Source organism: Dryobates pubescens, chromosome 2 (genome assembly GCF_014839835.1).
Source record: "Dryobates pubescens isolate bDryPub1 chromosome 2, bDryPub1.pri, whole genome shotgun sequence".
Lineage (NCBI taxonomy): Eukaryota > Metazoa > Chordata > Aves > Piciformes > Picidae > Dryobates > Dryobates pubescens.
Window position 1 is genome coordinate 38710388 of NC_071613.1, and position 18390 is coordinate 38728777.

The 18390-nt window shown below is 58.0% G+C and overlaps 1 protein-coding gene across 1 annotated transcript; it reads right to left on the reverse strand.

Moving 5' to 3' along the window:
• Positions 1-297: 297 nt before the first annotated feature.
• On the reverse strand, positions 298-13396 carry WNT6 (Wnt family member 6). Its single transcript, XM_009911098.2, has 4 exons — positions 13224-13396; positions 4953-5173; positions 1932-2233; positions 298-957 (listed from the first exon to the last, which is right to left on the reverse strand). Exons 1-4 carry the CDS (start codon positions 13298-13300, stop codon positions 496-498), a joined length of 1062 nt encoding a protein of 353 aa, XP_009909400.1. The 5' UTR covers positions 13301-13396; the 3' UTR covers positions 298-495.
• Positions 13397-18390: the final 4994 nt, after the last annotated feature.

Sequence of the window (18390 nt, forward strand, 5' to 3'; positions counted from 1 at the left end):
GGGGGCCGCAGAGTGGGGCAGGAGAGCCCTTGCCCTCATCCACACTCATCTCTTGGCTCTACAACTGTGGAGTAAAGCAAAGAGTGGATGAAAAATGAGCCAGGCTCTGCCTGAGTCCCAGCATGGCCAGCAGCAACAGGAGGCTGGAGGGAGTCCAGCAGGTTGGGACTCACAGACAGAGCAGGACAGCTCTCCAGCCAGTCACACCCCTGCACAGCAGCAGCACTTCCCAGCCCTCCCCAGGAAGCGCTGTGCCACACTATCTTTAAATATCTTTATTAGAGGAAGCTCTGTGCCCACAGCCCCCACTGTGGGGACCGTGGGGATGCCAGGCAGCCCCCTGCTGTCCACTAGGAAAGCTGGAACTCCCCAGGGCACAGAGCTGGGCTCACCCACGCCATCCCTGCCACTGGCTTAGCCTGTCTCTGTCCCAAGGGGCCACAGTGTGAGCCTGGGGGTGGCCCCCCCAAATTGTCCTCGCCTGATCCCAGGCCATCAGATGCAGAGGCTGAGCTCCTGCCGGACAGAGCACTTGCGGCACTGCACCACGCAGCACCAGTGGAAGCGGCATAGGCAGTTCTCCTCCAGCACCACCGTCTCGTCCCGGTGCCCTCGCCCGCAGCACAGCAGGTCGCACCCACTCGTGTCCATGGCTGTGCTGTTGCAGATGCGGCCCCGGGTGCCCAGCGAGCCTGTCTTACGGTTAGCCGAGCAGAAGTCGGGCGAGTCGGCCGAGTAGATGAGGTCCTGCTTGTCGGGAGGTTTGATGTTGTCACCCACGGGGATGAGGGTTTTCCCATCGTTGCCTCCCATCACCTTGAAAGCGCCATTGAAGCGCTCCAGCAGGCGGTCCCCCACCTCGCGGAAATGGGGCATCTTCCGCCAGCAGGTCCGCAGGGTGCAGGAGCCGGACAGCCCGTGGCACTTGCACTCTGTCCTCATGTAGCTACGCACCGCCTGGGGAAGAGATGCCAACGCTCAGCCCTCGGTCCCCTGCATCCCTGCCTAGCACCTCCAGTCCAAACCCTGCCACTTGGTGCTGCCCTGGCCTGGGGGAGGGTGCTGGGGAGGAGGTACAGTTAAGTGAGGCACAGTTAAGAGAGGGACCTGGGGGTGATGATTGACACCCACCTAAACACGAGCCAGCAGTGTGCCCAGGTGGCCAAGGGGGCCAATGGTATCCTGGCCTGTATTAGGAATAGTGTGGCCAGCAGGAGCAGGGAGGTCATTGTGCCCCTGTACTCTGCATTGGTTAGGCCACACCTTGAGTACTGTGTCCAGTTCTGGGCCCCTCAGTTTAAGAAGGACATTGAGACACTTGAACGTGTCCAGAGAAGGGCAACAAGGCTGGTGAGAGGCCTTGAGCACAAGCCCTATGAGGAGAGGCTGAGGGAGCTGGGATTGTTTAGCCTGGAGAAGAGAAGGATCAGGGGTGACCTCATTGCTCTCTACAACTACCTGAAAGGTGGTTGTAGACAGGAAGGGGTTGGTCTCTTCTCCCAGGCAACCAGCACCAGAACAAGGGGACACAGTCTCAAGCTGTGCCAGGGGAGGTTTAGGCTCGAGGTGAGGAGAAAGTTCTTCACTGAGCGAGTCATTCGTCATTGGAATGGGCTGCCCAGGGAGGTGGTGGAGTCACCGTCCCTGGAGGTGTTCAAGGGGAGATTGGACATGGCACTTGGTGCCATGGTCTAGTTGTGAGGTCTGTTGGGACAGGTTGGACTTGATGATCCTTGGGGTCTCTTCCAACCTTGGTTATACTGTGATACTGTGATACTGTGAAGTTTCCAAAGCACCTGCGAAGGTCTTTGGTGTTCATATTTCAAAGTTGGTGTAGATCATGGCTTGGGGGAGATAAAGGTGGAAGGTTGAGCTGGGTGGGGCAAAGAGGGGGTGATGCTTGTGGAGGGCAGGGAGTGCAGGGGTCTTACCAAGCGCCCAGCTTCATTGTTGTGCAGGTCAATAAGAGCTCGGATGTCATTTTTGCCTTTCTTGCTCTTGGCGTCCATGAACTGCTGAGATTTCTCATAGCCAAATTGCACGTCATCCCCACAGCCCCCCCACTCCCAGGCTGTGCCCTCTGTGCCTGGACCCGCCGTGGGCGAAGGGGGAGCCCGGCTCCGTGTCAGCTCACAGCCACACTGCAGCAGCTCGCCCATGCTGCAGGCCTGCGTGATGGCGTGGCTCACCCCAGCGGCCGTGATGGCATACACAAAGGCTGTCTCCCGGATATCTGTAGGGGAATGAATAGTGTCAGGATGCAAGGTCCGCTCTGGCAAATGCTCTTGCAAGCAAGGAATCCCCCCACCAACATGCCGAGGAGGCTTGGACTTCCCCTTCTCTCTCCCTTCTTCTGTGCTTAGTGCTGTGCCTTTGTAACGTGCCCACCCAGGAGCAGGCTGCCTCAGACAGGAGATCTCTCTTGCAAGCAGATGTGCAGAATCTGTGAGTTGGCCAGGCCCTGCCAGTGTTTCTCCACCCCAGCCACAGGGTCCTAGGGGCAACAAATCTCTTGCCTCCCCTTGCAAGGATGGGGCTGCCCCGTAGGAAAGAGTGGCTCAGAGAGGAGGGGGAGTCCTGTGTGATTAGGTGGTACCCACAGCTTCCTCACACTACCCTGCTATGTCTCACCAAGCAGTAAAAATCCCTTCCCCAACTGCAGGCTTGGCACCTGGAGAGAAGTGCTGAGAAGGACACCCACTGTGAGTGACGCTCACCCCACTGCAGGGCAGCAGTGATGAAGCTGTGCTGCCCGCTCTCCCCATAGCTGCCTGCCCCCCTCCCTCCACCGGCACAGCCTCCACCCTGCAGGATTATTTATTAGTAGTATTTGCTCCTGTCTCTCTCTGCTCCGGGACACGAATTCCAAGCATCTTTCCCCTGCCCGGACCTGCCGCTCGCAGCCGCAGCCAGCAGGGGATTCTGGCAGTGGGGGTGCGGCACCCTGCTCCGGGGGCTCCCGTGCTCCCCCTGTCCTATGCCAGTCAAAACCCTGCCCAACCAAATGCCAGGGTAGGGCTGGCCCAGGGTGGTGACACACAGAGGGTGCCTGGGGCATGGGGATGAAGTGGAAGGTGTATTTTAGGGGTTGCCCCATCCCTTCATCACCAGCACTCTGACTTGGGTGGTCTAGTGAGAAGAGAGGTTCAGGGGCACCAGCTCCATGAGGGCATCCACCGCAAGCCCGTGCAGCACCTGATCCTCACTGTTGTTGGTGGGAATTGTGCACACAGCTGCCTTTCCAGCAGTGCCACCCCATGGTCGGGTGTCCCCTACCCTGGCCCTCCTGCTCCCCCTAAAGGCACACGATCACCCACCTGCTCCTGCCTGGGGCTGACAGAGTGCTCGATGGGCAGTTTGCAGCTGGCAGAGGTCCCCGTGCCACCCTGCCAGCCAGAGCCCTGAGGGGATGCCACTCCTCTGACAGCTCCTCCAGACACGTGGCTGCCTCCAAGACAGCCTGCTCCGGCACGCCATGCCTGGAAACAGCGGCAGGGAGGGAAGGGAGTAGGACCACAGTTGTGCCAAGGAGGCCATGGCTGGAACTGGAGCCCACTGAACCATCCTCCTGATGGCAGCAGGGAACCCCCCAAAATACTGGGATGGTTTAATCAGTTTCTCTTACAGGAGACTGGTGCCTGCTGGCACCTTTCAGTGCAGGGCAAGCTCTCTGCCTCTAACACCCATGATGCAGGCCTGGGCACCTCCGCACCTCTAGCTGGGATGTCATTTGTCTTCGGAGTGCCAGAGGCTCCTAGAATCACCAGGACACTGCTCTTCTCCACTGAACATAGGAACTCCTTCAGCATCCCTGTGCCTGATAAATTTGTCTCCAGCCCAAGCTGTACTGGTTACTTCACAGCTCATCCACCAGCATCATGCACTCATCAGACCCTGGCATCCTGGCACAGCCCCACATCCAGCGTGGAACTCTGCTTGGCATAGATCCCACCCACCTCGCTGCCAGTGTGAAAACAGGTGACTCTAGAGGCAGGAGAAACCCTTGTGGACCCTAACTCTTGCCCCTCAAATGAATATATGTTAGTTGTGTTTGAGGAAAACCCACACCTGAAAATCAGCTTCTTAAATGAACCTGACCCCTGTCACAGGCCAGTGTTTGCTTTGAGGCCTCGGCTCTGCCTTTCGCTGGTACTCTCAGCTGTTGGGTGCCCTTGCCAGTGCCCACAGGGAGGCTGCAATGATCCTCCCTGCAGTAACCCCCTGCCTCAACAAGACAGGTGAAGGCTAAGGCAATAAGGGCTTGCTTCAGCACAGGGATCAACATGAGAACAGGGCCAGGGCTAAACTCACCACCCACTAAGTGCCTCTCCAGCCTGAGGTGCTTTGAGCATCCCTCCTCTTCCCTATACAGCCCCCAGACTCTCTCCTCAAGGAGTGTGGCTGGGATTACCCTTCACTTACAGATTCATGGGTGCACCCTTGGACCTGCCTGTCCATCCTTCCCACTATGCCACTCTCCCTTGGGGTGACGTCAGGGTGCCCACAAAGGGACCAGGGACACAGAAACAGGGGGAAAGAGCTGCTCACTCCTGCCCCTTGCAAGGATAGGAGGGGGAGTCTGCGGGTACCCAGGGGGCAAGGGGTGGCTCCTCATGACTTTGCATTGCCTTGCACCCAGACCCCTTCCCCCAGCACAGCCCGGGGTCCCAGGGGGAGCAGTAAATCACTGCCAGACGAGGGTGCATTCTTGAGCTTTGTGAAGCCCCGCTCTGTCTGGGAGCATCGGTAATTGCTTCATTACAACACAGGGAGACATGTCCCGGCAGTAAAACCTCAGAGTGACTGCACCAGGGAGCACTGAGCAACCCCTACACACACAGAGGCACAGGTTTGCATGCCCAGACTCTGCTCCAGGAGTCCCCAGGGAGGTGTGTGGCTGGGTGGCTGGAGGCTTTTTGGGAGATGGGAGGCTGAGGAAGTGCTGTCCTTACCCTGCTGCAGGATCTTGCCAAAGTACTTGCTGTGGCTGGTGCAGTTCCAGCGGCGGAAGCGGAATTGGTACTGGCACTCTCGGACGCCCAGCTTGGTGCCCTTGGCCACCTCCTGCACGATCTCCGGCTCCAGCTGGCACAGCTCCGCCTGCTTCCCTGCCAGCCGCTTGGTCTTTCGGCAGATGCTGTTGGGGTCCATGACCAGGGGGCTCCCCACTGCCCTGCAGGAGGGACAGCGAGCAGAGCAAAACCAGCACCTGAACTGGGGGCGGGGGAGCAGGATAGGGATTTGCACGGAACAGGGTCATTGCTGAGCCAGGGTACCAAGAGGATAGGGAAAGGTATGCAGGCAGGGCAAGGCAAATGTTATGGGATGGTACCTGCATGCCAGCACCCAGGGAATACCTGACCCTGCCCAGCAAAGATGACTGGGATGCTGGGGAGATCCCACTTTGGGACTGGCTGGAGGATGATGCTGGCACATGCCACTTCATGCCTGGAAGCCCTTGGGGGACATCACTGGGCATGACAATGGTGTCCCATGTGGCAGAGAAGCTGTGCTGGTCAGCTCATTAGATCTGGTGCTGACCTGACACAACTGCCTAGTATTGCAGTGTGACCAATGCCTGGTGTAGCTGCATCTCCCAAAGCCCTGTGGGCAAAGCAGGGAGCCAAGCCAGCGCTCTTAGTGTGCCTCCCCCTCTCTGGGGGGCTTGCTGCTCTGCCTCATGGGAGACAAAATGAGTGATCTTGCTGGCAATAAAGCCCCTTGGCTTGCCAGGCTCCTGTGCTCACCTCCTCATAACTGTGCGATGGCCCTGGGGGGAATGGAGTCACGAGTGGGTGTGGTCACACGAGAGGGATGCAGGTGGCATTACCATCCCAGCTGATGCCAGCACGGGAGGGCAAGTCCCAGCTGAGCCCATGTCAGAGGCAGCTCCTCCTCACCAGCACAGCTACAGCAAGGTGCCTGGCTCTCCAGACCAGGAGGCAAAGTCTGAGCACGGTGCCACACTCCTTGGAATGCTGCTGGCTACAGAAACTCCTGTGCTTTCCTCACACGTTTTGCCGGGAGTGCCCTCCACGGCACGGCTCCTGCAGCTGTGCAGCCTGACAGCGTTGTGCCCCATGCCAGCATGGGCGATGCTCCAGCTCTGCCCTGGGCAATGCCAGTGCTGCAATGGGCAGAGAGCAGGCACACCATGCCGATAGTCTCCCGTCCACACAGCCCATCCCTTGGTGCAGGGACCACAAACCACCTGAATTTAGCACACCTCAAACACAGACCCTCTCATCCCTGCCTCACCTCCAGCACCGCCCCCATGGGCTCTGAGTCTGTCTTGATCAGTAACATTATTTTCCTGGCTGTGGATGCACACAGGACCCCAGGGCTGGGCTCGGCATCCCCCAGCACTTTGGGACACCCTAGGACTGCAAGGCCATGTCCCCTGGAGTCCCCTGGGGAGCCGCGCCCCGGCAATCCATGCTGCTGGCAGCCCTGCTCGCTGGGGAGCACCAGCTGCACTGCAGCTTCCAAACGCAGACCTTTATAGTCTGGCCAAGCCCCAGGGGCTTGAAAAATCGCAAGCTGAATCCTGGTGTTTAAGTATGTTCTGGGTTTCCTTCTCACTCTCACACAGCTGGGAAGCTGTGTTCAGGACACCAGGCTGCAGGAATTCCCTTGCCATCCTGACCATGCTGCAAACTTCCTCCAAGTCCCTTTTTTGAAATTCACAGTCCCCTTAGGGTCCCCCTGCCCCACAGCAGACTCCCAAGCTGCCCTCATCTCCTGCCCACCAAAATCTCTCTGGGTTTATGGAGGATGTGCCCTCTTGCACAGTCTGGAAAAGAATTCTTTATGCTTTGGCTGGAGGTTTAATGGGTTAAATAGCAATACCAAGAGGTGCAGCCTGGAAGGGTGGTCTTCATCAAGGAAACCAAGGCAAGCTTACGCTGCTGCTGGGGAGCACCTATCTCCCTTTGCTGCTGGCAGCAGGTTCCACCTTTCTGCATGATGCACAAGGGCCTCTGCAACGGGATGGAGCAGTTGGGAAGGCATCACGGGGCTGTGGCCAGGCTGGCACGGGTCCCCCATTGATAGGGAAACTGAGGCCCACATGGAAAGCCACAAGTGAGCCTGACCAGTCGCATCCCGTGATGACCACATGCGGACTTAAGCCTCCGTGCTGGTCTCCGAGCTTGGTCTCCTTGGGGACTGTAGGCTCCAGACATCCCCAAAGGGACAGCAGAGGTTTGGCCCTGCTCCAGTGGGGTGGGGAAGAAAGAGCTGGGATGGGACTTTCATTAAGAGATGACTCTTTGTACTCATATAAAAAGGATGCGCCAGGCCCCCGGGGCCATCAGATCAAATGCTGAACTGCGGATCACCCCGGCCCGTCGGATCAGGCCGGGAAGAGGAGCTGAGCCCCGCGGGGCTGGGGGGTGGTGGGTGGCTCACCGGCACCACGGGGGTCCCCACCCATGGCCTGGGCAGCAGCGAAGGCACCGGGAGCATGTGGGGGCTCGCTGGCCATGCCGGCGAGGCATGGCGGGGGCTGCTTAAGTCCTGCGCGATGTTAATTTCCGCTGGGCTCTGCTTTCTGGCACGGGGAGGCTGCCGGGAGCCCAAGAGCTGTTTTGCTTTGGAGGGTTTGGGGAGGGGGGGGGAAGAAGGGGGGGGGGAGACAAGGGCAAGAAAAATGCTGCCAAACTGCTACTGCTTTGGCAAGGGCTCCAGCGCGGGGCCCAGATCTGCCTGAGCTTGTCCTGCTCCAAGGCCTCCCGCATCTACAATTAAGGTGCCCCACCTCTGCCGCCGGGCACTCCTCCCCCTGCCCTGGTGAAGGAACCAGGTCACCAGCCTGGCTCCCCCAAACCCATTAAGGGCACCCCAGCCCCTGCTGCCTCCTGCCCAACAGCCCCCAGCCAGGCTCAGCAGCTTGGTGGCATTCCTCTCTTCTGTCCCCGGTGCTCTTCACCTGCTGCCAAAACTGCCCACCTCAACACAAAAGGAGCCATGATGGTGAGTCTCACTTCTCAACCTGATTTCCAGCACTTCTATGCAAGGGAGACAACCACCGTTGCTGAAGGGGGGAACTGAGGCACAGAAGAGCAGCTGCAACCTGCTGCCAACCTACTGCTATCAATTCTCTGGCTGCCACAGCTACAGCCTGAGCCCAGTCTCAGGGACATATAAGAAAGGGGAGTCACTGGCACAACTGATGTAACCTGTATGATATGGATGTTGTCCTCACAGCCACAGGGTCAGGGGCTCCTAAGAGCCATAATCACTAGCTTTTCCTGCTCAGCTCACATTCATGTCCAGCATGTCCCAGTCTGGTTCCCAGCCAAAATCATAGATCAAGATGGTTTAGGGGCAAGCCTGGCCCAAACAAAGCCCCCATCTGCCCCCTGGACATGGGGAAGGTGTAGAGCAGGGCTTCTTCTAGTTCCTACCAGCAGAGCAAGATCAATGGGATCCAGTGGGGTACCAGTTTGCAGGGAACCAACAGAGAGAGGGTAGCAGAATTATGTGGTGAGGAAGTGGATAGTCAGCCTTCACAAACAGCACCCACATCTTGTGTCTTCTTTGGTCCTGATGGTCCTGAAGCCCCAAGGAAAAGCAGTGTCTGTGTTGTGCCAGCTCTGTGTGGGACCAGTCAGGTCTGCACCCGTTGCATATGGGTGTCTGGGTGTTACCAAGTGGCAAAGGGCATGGCTCGCCTCCCATCCAGGTCTCCATCCCAGTTCCTGGATGCTTTCAGGTGCGAGATGCAGGGTGCCAGGGTACCCAGCCCATTGCCCTGAGCCCACAGGCACTTCTTCACCTGTTTGCAGATGTGAGATTTACAGGATGCCAGCCCTGGAGAGCCAAACTCCATCCCCAGAGGACATATCATCCTACATCCCACCCAGTAGTGTCATACTTGCTGACAGCTCTGCAAAGAAATCAGATGCAAAAGGAGCCCAGCTCGTTCCAAGCTGTGCAAACAGGGCAAGGAGGGGACACACTTGAGTTTCACCCATCCAGCTTTCCCTTCAGCCCACGCAGGCGCACGACAGGTACCCAGCCCCTCACCCGGGGCAATGTGTGGGTGATGCCACTAACTGGGGCAGCTGGGTGTGGAAAGAGGAACAGGAGGTGCATGGAGGGAGTGAGTAAGCAGCAAGTCACTGCCCTGGGGGGCACAGCCGGGTCTTGGCCACCAAACAGCACCAGGGGGCACCAAGAGAGCTGGGAATGCCATGAGCTGGGGAAAGAAGAGGGCCCCCATTCCCTGACCTCCTCCTTGGACCTCCTCAGCAAAGATGGGATGCAAACCAATGGGATGCTGCACAAAGGTCAGAGGCTTCAGCGTGGCATGGTGTCAACCCACAGACTTGCCAGCAGCAGGGTCACGCTGAGGCCAGGTGCTGCGGGCAGGAGCTGCCCAAACCTGTGCTGTGGGTGCCAGGGTGGATGGAGGGAGCACATGCCTGCAGAGGTGGTGGTCCCAGAGCTGCGTCCAAGCCCTAGAAGGGCTGCGATAAGAAGAAAGGAGTCCACACACCCTTGGTCACTGTGTCTTTCCTCAGGGAGCTGGTGGAGGCTGAAACTGGGGTGGCCCAGCACCCACCAGCACGTGGGGGGTTTGAAGGCAAAGCCCAGCCAAGTCCTTCAGCTTGAGGCATGCGTAGGACAGAGCTGGGCAAGCTGGGTGTCACTGTGGAAGAGTGAAGAAAACCGGGAGCAGGGAGCAGGGATGGCATGGGGGAAAGCTCAGTTGCCTTTTGGGGAGGACACAAGTACCCAGCTCTGAAGCCAGTGCCATCTCAAAGGGCCCAAGGGCAATATTTTCCTTTGGAAAAATCCATCAGGTCAGCAGCTGCTCCTGAAGGGGCACAGGGAGATGTGATCAGGCTGGGGCTCTCACACTGGGAGGTGTTTTGCTGCCCACACAGCACTGCTTCAGGGGTGAGGGCATACCTGGGACAGTCAGGGAGCTTAGTCTGCTGAGTACTCTGGGGGATCATGGGCTGTGAGGTGGTGGCTGTGAATCAGCAGGCCCAGGGGGTGATTCACAATGCTCTCCCCACGGCACACAGGTAGGGCCCTCCAGCCTGCCTTTACAGGCTCCAGGGCAGCAGAAGAGAATGAAAGGCCACCAGCACATGAAACTCACCTTGGGATATGTGGTCTCAGAGAGTATAGGGCCAAGACCCCTCAAGCAAAGATGCAGCCATAGGTGCTGGTGGATGGGTCCCCTCTGAGCTCCTCTGAAGGAGCACCATGAAAACTTGGAGATACACTGCCCATGTGCATGCATGGGAAGGGAACACATAGCAGGTGTCCATCCCTCTAGGCTCCCTCAGACCTACAGCTTGAGCATGTCTCACCTGGGATGGTTTTCCCCCTTACTCTCCTCTTCCACCTCCTAACTGCTCTGGTCTGTGCCCATGGAGAATCAGTGGGGACTTGGGCACTGAGGAATCCTGACTTTGCTCACCCTCATCCCCATAATGCCTCTGTCCCTGGGAGCAGAGTCAACCACACACTGAATCCACAAGCTGAAATCCTGCCCTGAACCTGCTCAATGCTTCTGACACATCAGGTTTGCCTGCCCGATATCCCTGCACCCTCCAGACCAGCCCAGGAGACTCAGGCAGTCCTTCCCTGTCCTGCTGAGGGAGGAATCACTGTTGTACAAGGAGACAGCTAAGAAACACAAAAAGATGAGGGGATGGGGAAGAAATATTAGAGGGCTGATGGAAGCAAGGGGGACCTATTCCCTGCATCCTGGCATGAACCAGGGGACTGGAAACGCCTGAATGCTACATCTTCTGATTGGCACTGTCCATAGCCTGCTCCTCTCTGCCATGGACAAGTCCATGTGTCTGCCCCTCTGCCTCTTCTTAGACCTAGAGGTATATGGAGTATAGAACAAGGGTAACTGTACCATCAGTGAGACCTCTGGGGCCATCCTACCACAATGAGGTTGCTCTTTCTCAGGTTATGACATCATCAGTGTGATGTCACTACTCGTACCTCACACCTGAGCTCATTTTCTCTGTAGATGCAGCTGTCTGCCAGGATCCCAGCAGGTGCAGTTACTGTTTGTGAGCCACTGAGCTTGGGTGCATGCCTGGGCTGAAGACCACATCTCCCAGGACCCAGCCCTGATTCATTCTGCTGCGTCACTGTCAGAAACCAGTTTGTCACCAGTGTCGGAGAAAAATGCCTCAGACAGGCAGCCCCTGCATGTGTGTCCCCTACACTGCACAGCCAATGCTCCCAGGGGTGGGATGGCATGGAAATGCAGACTCCTTTCTTACTTAGGGGAACATGCCCCCTTGGCTAAGCACCCAAGGGTGCCCAAAGATGCACAGGCAAAGGCATGCCACCCAAGTACATTCACACCGGTGGCAGGGACATCAAGGAACAGCTCTACAAATATCATGATCCTTGGGGCCTGCAGGAGCCCTGGCACACAGACATCTGCAGCCCTGAACCCCTCCTCATCAAAACCAAACCCAACAGACACTAGTAGCTGCAGGAAGAGGGGACGAGTGCAAGGAAAGATGCCTCTCTTGAGCTGGCTCGAAGGGCCAGGCATCACCCCGACCTCTCTCACCAGCATGGGAAGAGCTCCCTGGAAATGAGGGATTATCTCAGCCCAGGATCGAAGATCCCAAGCTCTGAGGGAAGTAGCTCGTGAATCCACCAGCTGCTCAGGCGTCCTGTCCGGGGAAGCCCGGTACGTCCATTTGGTGGTGCTGGTGGCCTCGTTCACACATCAGCTCCTCCCGGCTCACTGGCTCCCGGGCGCTGCGGTGAAGCAGAATGCGTGCTGGGGATCTTCCGGCAGCCCCTCCGCTGCCCAGCACATTTGGCCGCGCTGCGTGCAGCTGAGTTATTATTCTTAAATTAAAGGATCCTTTTCTTCTTCTTTTTTAAGGGAAGAATAAACAAGTTCGACCCCTTGCCCTCCTCTGCCAATTTCTGCTAATCTCCCCAAGTCGGCACTGCCAGCACATGCACAGCATGGTCACAGCACCAGCAGGACCCAATCTCAAAACAAGATGCAGCTCTGTGCAGCTGAGCTGAGGGGCAGTGGTACCCCAGCACCCTGCCCTTGCTGATGTCGTCTGTCTGTCCCTGAAATGAAGGCAAACTGAGCTCCCACTTCACCCCTGCCTGCTCCAGCCATGGACAGAACGACACCGATGTCCCTGGAGCTGGGGCATGGGCTACAATCCTGGGTATGAGGACTTGATGCATGGGTATTGATGAGGATGGAACAGAGAAAGTGGGGAAGAGATGAAGGGACAGCTTGCATGTGCAGGGTAGTGGTTGGAGAATTAACCAGTGGAAAACATCAGCTCTCAGGCAGCACTAGAGGCTGTGCTCCGGGATCGCACAGGTACCCTGAGGTGGGTGGCAGGGAGCAGGATGACCCTCCACCTAGGGTCTATTTAGTCCTAGTCAGGGCTCACCCTACCATACTCTCCTCTCCAAAAAAAATACTGTCTCCCCTTTCCCCAGCAATAAACACCACACTCGGGCTGCAGGGCCAGACTCTCAGCCAGTATACAACTGACTGCAACAGCAGCATTTATGCCTAGCAAGGCACCCCCTTTGCCCTGCACTCCAGGAGCTAACGAAGAGGATGGAGTCACAGAATAAATCACTGGCGGGCAGGCAGGGGACTGGGAGGGAAAGGCTTATGGAGAGCTTTATTTTAGGGGTCAAAAGAGTGTGACAATGTGGAGATGAATAGCCTCAGATAATGAATGATAGCCCGGACAGCACACCAGGGAGCTGGAATCTAAGCACTTAAAACCGGATAAAGACAGGCTGGGTGAAATTCTTAATAGATTTAAATAGTTCATGTTTCGACAGATACCTGGGCTTTCCGAGGTTGGGTCCCAGCTCTGCGCTTGTAATGAATCCCCCACCCCCTCCGGAATCCTACAAGGCACCGTCTCTGCCTTTGATGAAGGCACCATTACAAACAGGGGTTTTGTCCCTGCCGTGTCCGGGCCACCACTCAGGAAGGGACACCATAGGGACCTTCAGGCTTTTAATTAAAGTTGACTTATTGGAGGTGTGTAGAGGCCCCAGTCCCGCCTTTGCCATCCCTCAGGCTACTACCCTCCCAGGCTGTGGGCTTAGGGTGCGGGGAGGTAGGCTGCTGCTCTCTCTGCAGGAGCTACGTGTCTTCTGCTCCTGGGGGTCCCCCAGCCTGCTGTCCCAGACACATTCTGGCACCCACCCCGGGATGTCCTACTCACCACCAGAGCCCGATGATGTTGGCGGGGCAGAGGAGGATGAAGAAGAGCCCCATCTGGGTCCGGGAGGAAGGCAGCATCCTGCCAGGGCTCTGAGGGAAGAGCTGAGCCCCCTCCGCTCACCCTGCGGGGTGCCGAGCAGCCCCGAGGGTCGACGCCCCGGCTGGTGGGTGCCCGCTGCCTCCCTCCGCTGGGCTGGGGCGGGCGGGCACCGCGGCCGGCGGGGCCGGGCTGGGCTGGGGCTGGGCTGGGCAGGCACCTCCGGACGGCTGGAGCTCGGCGCGGAGGCTGCTCCGAAGAAGGAGGAGGAGGAGGGACGGGGCTGCGAAAGCATCTGCCTCCGACAGGGAAACCGGAGCCCGGGGGGACGGACAGGGCGGGCCGGGCGGGGGGACTCCTGGGTGCCAAGCTCGGCTCCCAGCGCGCAGCCACGGCCACGGCGTGGGCACGGCCACGGGCACGGGCACCCTCCGGCAGAGGGAAGGCGGACACAGTCTGCCTGGCTCCGAGTTCTGCTGTCGCGCTTGGACGTGCACCTCTTTTAGCAGGGTTTGGCTGGCACAGCCCTCTCCCCCGCAGCCCCAGGGACCTGGCAGGGAGCTGCCTGGCACAGTCCCACCTGGCACAGCCTGGTCCAGCCCTGAAGCCCTTGCGGGAGCCCTCCTGGAACAGACCTGCCCGGCTTCGCTCGGGGTTGTGGCATGACATTGCCAAACCCGACACAGCCTCTAGAGCCCTCCCTGGTACCTGACCATCATCTGCCTGCCTGACCCGAGCACCTCTGTCGTGGCTTTGCCCAAGCCTCACACCCCTGCATTGCCCCCCAACAGAGCCCTGCCTGAGCCCTGTCCCTGCACTGGGTGACCTGGGACAATCCTGGCTCCATGGCTCTGCCTACCCTCAGATCAGTCTGCTTTGCCTGGGACACTGAAGGAGTGAGTACCCCAAGCATCTCCCTACTCTTGACTCCAGCTCCTCTGGGGAGACATCCCTGGGGCAGGGGGACAGATAGGTGGGTGACAGGAGCAAGCCTCAGGATCAAAAAGACCAGGAAAAGAGTTCAGGGAGGACTGGCTTGTCTCAGGGGCAGCCAAGACCCAGGAGGGAAACACTGTGATACCCCCCAGTACCCTATCACAGAAGACAGCAGGAGGTGCCCGGGGCAGAAGGAAGCTGAGGAGCCTGGGAGGTAGTGGGCACAGGAGGAGCTGGTGCCCGCAGGCATCCACCTCAATTTTCTCCCCATCCTGAGCAGCCTGAAGAATGATTCCTGAAGGATCAGCCCAGGGCCGTGGTTCTCTGCTTGCTCTTGCACCATGACTCAGAGCAGGTCCCAGCCCTACAGCATCAAGGCAATGGATCCTGGGGCATCCTGATTTACCTCTGCAGCCACCCCCACTGAGCAGCCAGTCCTTCGGGTTACCCCAAGGGAACCTTTACTGGTAGTGAGCTCCTCACTCCCTCCAGTAGCGATTTGAGCTCTGTCTCCCTTCCTGGGAGGGTATCACTCCCCATCCCCTGCTCATTTCTAGCCCCTGGCTTGCCCATCACTGCGCCTCCTGCCCCATCAACAGCAGTTTCTCCCCTTCACCTGGGCACATTCACTCCCCATCACCAGTATTTGGTGATGAATGACTCAGGTTTTATCTGTAGCTTGGTATGATTCTTTTCTCCATTCTGGGCACAGGAATCCCACCACCTCTGGAGGTTTCCTGCTTGTTTCTTCCCTGTGCTCCCACACAGGGGCCCTTCCCTGAGCTGCACGCTGCATCTGAGATGCTTCACTGTGTCTGGTCCACTGAGTCTTTTGATTTCACCCATCAGCCTCCATCCTACATCCTCTACAAGAACCCCATCACCTCCAGACTGGGGGGAAAGTCAGCAACAGACAGCTACTGGGGAGGAGACATCCCTGCCAAAGCCAGGGACAGGCTGACACCACGCCCTGGGCCCCAGTCCCGGCAGACAGAGCTCCACAGCAGCTCTCTGCAAGGTACAGCTCATCTGCCGGCGTGTTGAAAGTGCCTGTTGTCCCCCTGCCCCTAGCACCCGGCCTCCTTGCAAAGGCAGCGCAGGGCAGGTGAGAAGCCTTTATCTGATTTCCTAAGGGCAGAAAAATCCCTTTGATTTTGCCCTGAAGAGGGGAGCAGGAGGAGGGGGAGCCCCATCCCAGCGAGCAGGTGCGGCTGGCTCACAGCAGCTCTCCTTATCGTGTGGGGCTGGAGGGGGCTGGGGTGGGTTGTGATGCCCCCAGTACATGCATGGGAATTTGCCCCATTGCCTGGATCCTGTTGCAAAATGTCCCAACAGGGGCTGGTGAGGCAAACTGGGCTCCTTGCCTTGTGTCTCTACCAGGGGGGCTGGAAGCAGGGGGATGCCCAGGGTTTGCCCCTGCCTCCCATCTTGTCTCCCAGTTGCATAAAAATTCCCCCGTTAGCAAGGGGGAAACCGAGGCATCGAGATGTTGAGACCTGCTTAAGCAGCTGAGGGGTGACAGCCTGCTCACCCTGCCTTCTGCAACAAGACCCAAAGGGCCACATTCTTCAGGGGACAAAGCCACCGTGGTGACACTGAGACAGGACTATGGATGAGAGGAATGCCACCGTGCCATCCCAAAGCAACCTCGCCTCCAGGGCTGATCCTTTGTCTCTGCCTTCCCTTGCCTCTCACAGCTCCCCCCCACCCTCCACCCCTCAGCTTTTCTGTTATTACAAATTATAAAACAATTTTTTCCTGCCGTCCTGCATTCTTCTGCCTCCTGCAAGAATTTTAATGTATTTATTTTTGCTATCAGGGGAAAGCGCCGTGTTCCTCGGCCACCCCTGGGCAGCCCCAGCCCCTCTTGGCCACTGATGGAAATTAATGATGGGGGCTGCAGGGGGAGAGCAGGCACTCCTGCACCCCTGCAGCAGAGGCACGGGGGCGGGTGGGTAGCCCCCTAGTCAGACAACGATTTCCCCAGCAGCAAGACGGGAGTGTGGAGGATGGAGAACTGAGCTGCATAAGGGGCGGTGGGGACCAGTCACCACAAGATGCTGCTGGTTATGGGCTGGGGAAGGAAAGGCTGTTGGGTGGCTGGGTAAGGACAGGGGGTGCTTTGGGGTCCAAATGCAGAGTGCTGTGAAGAGGAACCATGTCCACATGAGCAGCATAGGGTTGAGCTTCCCCTGGGCAAGAGAACACCCTGTCCCGTGCAACAGCATCCTCAAGTAGTCCCCATCCTGCTTCTGGGACAAAGCAGCCCTCAGTGCCCCATCCTGCTCAAGAACATAACCCCCTCCCCACCAACCTCCCTCTGCTCATAAGCTGGTACTCTGCTCCTAAACTGAGCTCTAGCTGCCACTCCCCACTGTATGGCCTCAAGGGCAGGGGACAGGGGTGCCGTGCTTCTCCAGCCCCCCTGCCCCGTAGTCACGGGGGGGGGGGGGGGGGGTGGCTGCTGGGAGAGAGCGGACAGGGGAAGGAAGGAGCAGGGCCCGTCCCGCTGCGGGGAAAGTGCGGTGATTTCCAACCCAAACACCCCAGCGCTCAGCAGCCGCATACTTTCCCAGCGTCCCTCCCCTCCTCCGCTCCCGGGGACACTGGCGATCAAACCCAGGTTGGCCCCATCTCCTGCTCCTGCAGTGAGGTCATAGCGCTGTGTTTGTGACATCCCAGCATCTCCATGGCAGCACACTGTGATGTCATAAGCCGAGGGTTGCGACCTCACAGCAGGAGGAGAATGATCTTATTAAAACAACACGGTCCCCATCCATGGCCGCTCACAGCTGGGGGATTCCAGTGCAGGGTAATGGCTGGTGGAGGAGATGGTGACAACTGAGGGGGTGCTGGGGACAGAGCCCTTCCTGGAGTCATTTCTCTGGTGAGAGCTAGTGGTGGTGACACAGGGCATGATCCAGCACCCAAAGCAGAGAGCAGCCCCCAGGGTTGAGCTCCCTCACAAATGCAAACACATGAGCCCCATGGTACTGGTGTCATGGTGAATTTGAGGACAGCCATGCCAGGGCTCAGGGGTCCCCTGGGCTTGACTGCAGCACTGCCCACCTCTGGGGCCAAGTGTCTTGGGCCTTATCAGGGCACAGAGCCTTTTCATGTCAGGTCGGTGGGTGGTGAGCGAAGCTGACGAGGACCTGTCCCCAGATCAGAGTCACTCAGCGCTGACAGCGACCACGAGGCTCGTTCTTAAATTAGATGCATCCCCTGCCTCTCCCAGCTGGAGCTCTCAGCCCCTGCCCCATGACTGGACAGAGCCTGGGATATCCCTGCCCTTTGTGCTCAGGGTGTCCCCCCATGTCTCACACACACACATGTGCACACAAGTGGACACCACTGTACCCCTAAGGAGGGCTGTTTGGTGGCTGGGCATCACTTGGGCTCCAACAGACAGGTGACAGATGGGTGGGTGGATGGATGGATGGATGGATGGATAGATGACAGATGGGTGGGTGGGTAGGTGGATAGATAGGCAGATAGGTTTGGGGATAGGTGGGGAATGATGCACAGATTTGTCAATTAATGGATGTGTAGGTAGATTGGGAGAGATGACTGTGAGATAAAAAGCCACAAGCAGGTGTGGATGGATGGATGGATGGATGGATGGATGGATGGATGGATGGATAGATGGAGGGAGGGAGGGAGGGAGAAGAAAAACAGGAAAGAAGTATTGGGAGGACAGATGTCCCTAGCACTCCCTAGTGAACCCCTGTGGCTCCAGACATTGTTGCACTTTCACAACAACTTCAGTTTCAAGCAGCAGCAGCAAAGACCCAACTCTGACCTTGGAGAGAACATCCCAAAGGGAGAAAATTTGTTGTTGACTCTGTCAAGGGCCTGACTTTGTGCCACAGCAGTCATGCACCCTCACTGCTATCGCAGCATCCACTCTCCATTGCTCAGAGAGGGGAAACTGAGGCCAGGAGGGACTGCTCTGCAGTGAACCAAAGCTGAAATCACCCCTCTCCAGGCAGGCATGGCTCTGTGTCCAGTCTTGCTTGCTCCAATTCCCTGCACATCCATTTGGCTGACCTGAGGAAGGACACACATTGCTTGGGCTGGGAGTGATGGGGCTGGGAGGGATGTCCTTGGGCCCCTGCAGGCTGTAAACATGATGTCATGTGGTAGTGTACACAGCCCATTCTGTGCACGGGTCTCCGAATGGGCTTCACAAGTT

Excerpts from the sequence above, each read along its gene's own strand:
- WNT6 (XM_009911098.2), bottom strand. The coding sequence starts at position 13,300 with ATGCTGCCTTCCTCCCGGACCCAGATGGGGCTCTTCTTCATCCTCCTC. Across the intron at positions 5,174-13,223 it reads AACATCATCGGGCTCTGGTG|GGCAGTGGGGAGCCCCCTGG; the intron begins GTGAGTAGGACA and ends TCCCTCCTGCAG. Across the intron at positions 2,234-4,952 it reads TGGCAAGATCCTGCAGCAGG|ATATCCGGGAGACAGCCTTT; the intron begins GTAAGGACAGCA and ends ATTCCCCTACAG.